The sequence below is a fragment of the Penicillium nucicola genome, assembly GCF_028828085.1.
Source record: "Penicillium nucicola strain IBT 29836 chromosome Unknown utg000001l, whole genome shotgun sequence".
In the NCBI taxonomy this organism is placed as follows: Eukaryota; Fungi; Ascomycota; class Eurotiomycetes; order Eurotiales; family Aspergillaceae; genus Penicillium; species Penicillium nucicola.
Window position 1 is genome coordinate 4759970 of NW_026643125.1, and position 4831 is coordinate 4764800.

Here is a 4831-nt window from a genome sequence, read left to right on the forward strand (position 1 = left end):
TTAATAGAACCAAAAGGTTATTTCGGTTCAAACAGTGCGCATTAAGTAAATTCTCGATAGGATGATGGGTTCGAGAGTGCACATGAAGCTAGAAAATGCAGTGTACACATATATCCTTAAGAGTACAGTACTAATCTTCGCATCTACGTATATCTAGCAACTTCTTTACTATTCCCCTGTCGGTTTCCGACTCCTCATCCGATCTACGTCCCTCATTTATTTCCATTCCCATTCAGTTCTCCCTAAGAGCAGCTTTAACATCCATTTACGGCTTTAATTTAAGGCGGCCTACGGCGCGTTGCCGTAGTAGGCACCCTGTGTGCAATATCCGCTCCCTTGTCTAGGAGCAGTGTGACAATCTCTTGATGGCCTCTGTACGAGGCGGCCTGGAGAGCATTGCCGTAGTAGCCGCCCTCGGCATTGACGTCCGCTCCCTTGTCTAGGAGCAGTGTGACAATCTCTCGATGGCCTCCTGCTAAGGCGGCCTGGAGAATGTTGCTGTAATAGCCGCCCTCCGCGTTGACGTCCGCTCCCTTGTCTAAAAGCAGTGTGACAATCTCTGGCTGGCCTTGATACGAGGCGGCCTGGAGAGCGTTGCCGTAGTAGCCGCCCTCGGCATTGACGTCCGCTCCCTTGTCTAGGAGCAGTGTGACAATCTCTTGATGGCCTCTGTACGAGGCGGCCTGGAGAGCGTTGCCGTAACGGCCGCCCTCGGCATTGACGTCCGCTCCCTTGTCTAGGAGCAGTGTGACAATCTCTGGCTGGCCTTGATACGAGGCGGCCTGGAGAGCGTTGCCGTAGTAGCCGCCCTCCGCGTTGACGTCCGCTCCCTTGCCTAAGAGCAGTGTGACAATCTCTTGATGGCCTCTGTACGAGGCGGCCTGGAGAGCGTTGCCGTAACGGCCGCCCTCCGCGTTGACGTCCGCTCCTTTGCCAATGAGCTCTTTTACGGGTGCTACGAGCCCATCGAACGAAGCATAGTATATCCTCGAGCCTCTCGCAGGTCCAGGTTTGTTATCCCAAATCCTGTCAGCCTGATACAAACGAGCCCATCGTTGGAATGTCGCTTCTTTTTCTAGGAAAGCGACTGATGCTCGAACTATCCATTCGGAAGCCTGAGCTAACGCAGCATGACCTGTCCAGGTTTTCGCCGCATATCTCGCCAGTGGAAAATCCCGCTCAATCTTGCTCTCGCTACCGTTGATGTCGGTAAGATATGTTAAGCACGTCCTCGCTAAAGAAATGCTAGCCGTCGTAATTATGAAGTCATTCTCTCCCAGAAGGTACTCTTTGACTGAAAAGTGGGCAAGATGTAGTTCTGTTTCGGTGGCGTGAAAGACTGTCACTAAACCGGGACAGTAACCCAAAATATCAGTCTCGCAAAATAATCGACGCTTGATGTTGAACCCCTGCGATCCGTTTTCGATCGGCGTTGCTATTATTTCTTTGGCCTCGGCCAGCTTGAGAGGTTCCTTGGAGTGTACTAGGAATTGGAGGAGACGTATTGCGTCATTTTTACGCTCCGCCGGTATACTCGTAATCATACGTTGGTATGTCTCATTCAAAGTCCGCGGTAAAGATACGAGAACCTCCTCCATAGCTGCCTCGTGCGGACATTTGGCTAGGCTGTCTAATTGACAGAACGCCCACCTGAACCTAAGCAGGGCGTTAGTAAATCAATAGATACTGATTGAAGCAGCAATATCTCACATTCCGTCGGCCCCATCGCCAACCTTCCTCCGGATCTCTTCAAGCAGATCCTGGGACAAGGGCTTCTCTGTAAAATCACGTCGTTGAGAAAGTTGTGCTGTGACCCACGATCGGATATCGGAATTGACAGCAGACTGATCAAGTGGTTGGCAGTTTTCATTTCCTATTAAAGGGGGAATATGGCGTAGAAACTCGGATTCAGGTCGTCCCGTTAAAAGCAACTGGACATGCGCCAACTCTGGCCTAGAAACCACATCTTTGATCCACTCAATAGCATCAATCCTGGTTTTTGATTCATCCAATGCGTCTAGGACGATATAGACCTTTCTCTGGGCTATAAGCATCTTCAAAACCACAACCCAGAGCGCCTTGGTCGTAGGTTGGTCCTTGCCATTCTGGTGTGCTTGAAGCAAAGCATCAAGATGAATTGCAGAGTCAACCCCACCTTGGTAAAGTTGAAAAGCAAGCGAACGCAACAAGCCTTCCAAAGTTTGCTTTGCGATGTCATTAAAGTCAAAGAAGAAACTAAGGATAAGACCATCGGTTCCCTTCGTGAGATAATCAAGCACGATTGCACTAAGAACCGTTTTTCCACATCCCGCGAGCCCGTATAGCCACAAGTGTCGGTGTGACCCTAAATACCATGACTGGAAGACAGGATTTTCTAGGAGCCATGCTCCCGTCCCCTCATGGCGGAGCGTCCTCGCTTGGTTGACGTTTGTAGACGGATCCGGGGGACAAAGCCAGCGCATTATTTTACCACTATGAAGGTCCGACCTGATGGAATCAGTTGCAGCTTTCGTTGCAACTGCCGTCTGCTGCACGCCGTCGATCTGTTGTTGAACTACTTATAGTCAGGACCATTTTCAAGTGTAGTCATTTCTTAGTCTCGGGTATTTGCTGATACTTCAGACACCCGCAGCCGGTATATTCATATAGGTACTTACTAACCCTTCTCCAAGATAGCCTTTGCTGAGGACTCGGCGTCAACAACACTAGGCTGCACACATCCTAGAAGTTCCTTTGCGTATGCAGCGGCCACGGCTGCAGCATATTCTTGCCAGGACTTTTCCTTTCCCGAGTCCGCGTAGTCACAAATACCTCGGATGACAATACATGGGAAGTCATTCATAAGCCCAGCTGCTTCCATCTCCACGCATAGTAAGTGCCCGCCAAATGCTTTGTCGAGGGAGTCTCGAGACTGGGCATCTTTAATCACTTTGTTCCCGGATGCGATCAAGCCATAGTGCACCTTCACTTCTCTTTGAGACCTCGCTCCCTCCGCTTTCTCTAATAACTGTCCATTATCTTCACCTACCGGACCAACGGCCCATATACCAAGAAAATATGCGACAACTGTCATGATCGCCTGCCATAACCTAGACAGGAAGTGGACTTCGGTCGGAGTCCGACGCACCCTCTCAGGTACCAACAATGGGTCTTCCAAGCACTCACGCCTGGTATATTTTGGCGCCAGTCGCGGGATTTTCCTTTCCACATCATCCAGGTACTCATTTATCTTCGATCCGTACATCTCATGGTTGCTCTTCAGCCGGTTCGACGCATTGAGTAGCGCGTTCGGAGGTCTATTCAGCGAGCCCGTGTGGACAAACTGCCCACCCCGTTCCAACTTCCCCATATCCCATTGTACTACCCCGTGATAGTCAGCAACAGGTTGGCTGACCACTACATCACCCAGATTGACCTTCGACGGATTTACGCCCCCAATCCCTACCATGAGCCCGAACCTGATTGATTGGAACGTGTTGATCATAGTGGTCGCGACGGTCGCGGCAGGGTTGGTTCCCATGTTCGGTAGGCAGGCTATCACGACGTTATGGCCGCATATTGAGCCAAGGGTATACGCATTATGGTCATTGCGAGGGATCGGGAGAGCTTCGTGCTCTTCATCTAGCATGGCTATGGCTGCCGTTTGTTCCTTCGGAAGGGCGCACACCCACCCGATGGTGTAGGCGTCATGATGAAGTCGCTTTCGACGTAAGGATGTTTCGGGACTAGTATTGTTTTGCGCTAACACTGATTGCTCTGCCTGAGATTGGGGACCCTCAGCCATGTTGGATGGAAAACAACTCAACTGAACAGAATGTCCAGACGCGCAAGATAGTACTCGAAATGCTACTCAAACATACTCTGTTAGTATAACCAGAGATCTTGGCTTGTCTTGGCCAGACGAGAGATACCACGGTGAATAAGAGTCGATAAATAGGCGGACGTCAAGGAGTAGCTGTTTTCAAAGATTCCTAGTAGTTCACACGAGAATCTCAGCCGGACAACAAGCCGGGTGAGGGGCACGTCCTCAGCCTCGTCATCATGTGACTCCAGGGCATCAAGCCAGGAACTAATTGCCTTTTTGAATACAGTACTGTCTCTGTACAGCTTGCTCATTCGCAATGGTCACTCGAGGGCAAGTGGTTGGCGGAATGGAGATTCGGGTTCCTGCCACGACATCAAACGAGTAGGCACCCGTCTGTTTATGTTGCTTGGTAGATCAGCGTTCTAGAAACCACTGAGACATTACGAGTCTATTACGGAAGCTATTCTTAGCCTGTTATCTACCACTGTATTGCGATACTGCCAAGAAAGGGGTTCAGGGGCAGAGTAACCGTAGTAGGTATAGCGTGTTTCGAGACAGGGTACGAGAAAGAATCTCTGTGAACAGGTGGTGAAACTGATTTCGATCCTCCCTGTACCTCTCGGTACCCTTTGGATGCAATTGAGACGACCCTTTGACGAAAGGTAGACGGGGATTTCGATCCATCCTGTACTTGCAGAAAGGATCCTGTACCGGAGAAAGTGTTGTGTACCGAGCTGAAGGGATGGCGGACCCACATGCGGGAGGGCCCGAGCCCCCTCGCACGCCTGGAATGACAACGACCAACGCGTTAGACAACTTTAATCCAACCGCTGCGCCTCGGACCAGAAGACAGGCTCGGCCAAGCGATGGCCACACCACTGCAACGCGACCCGAGACCACGAGCTCCGGAGACAACAATGGACGCGTCACGACCCGGGAAATCTGCCGACTGATCGAAGGCCTAAAAGAAACGATCGCCTACCAAACCGAGCTCATCCAATCCACCAAGAACGAACTGCTAGAAGT

At 50.8% G+C, this 4831-nt stretch overlaps 1 protein-coding gene across 1 annotated transcript; it reads right to left on the minus strand.

Annotated features, from left to right (window-relative positions):
- Nucleotides 1-278: 278 nt before the first annotated feature.
- Nucleotides 279-3784, minus strand: N7511_001760 (NACHT nucleoside triphosphatase; the record flags this gene model as incomplete). Its single annotated transcript, XM_057124185.1, has 3 exons — nucleotides 279-1656; nucleotides 1711-2554; nucleotides 2662-3784. The coding sequence occupies 3 exons, from the start codon at nucleotides 3782-3784 to the stop codon at nucleotides 279-281; spliced, it is 3345 nt and encodes a 1114-aa protein (XP_056989918.1).
- Nucleotides 3785-4831: the final 1047 nt, after the last annotated feature.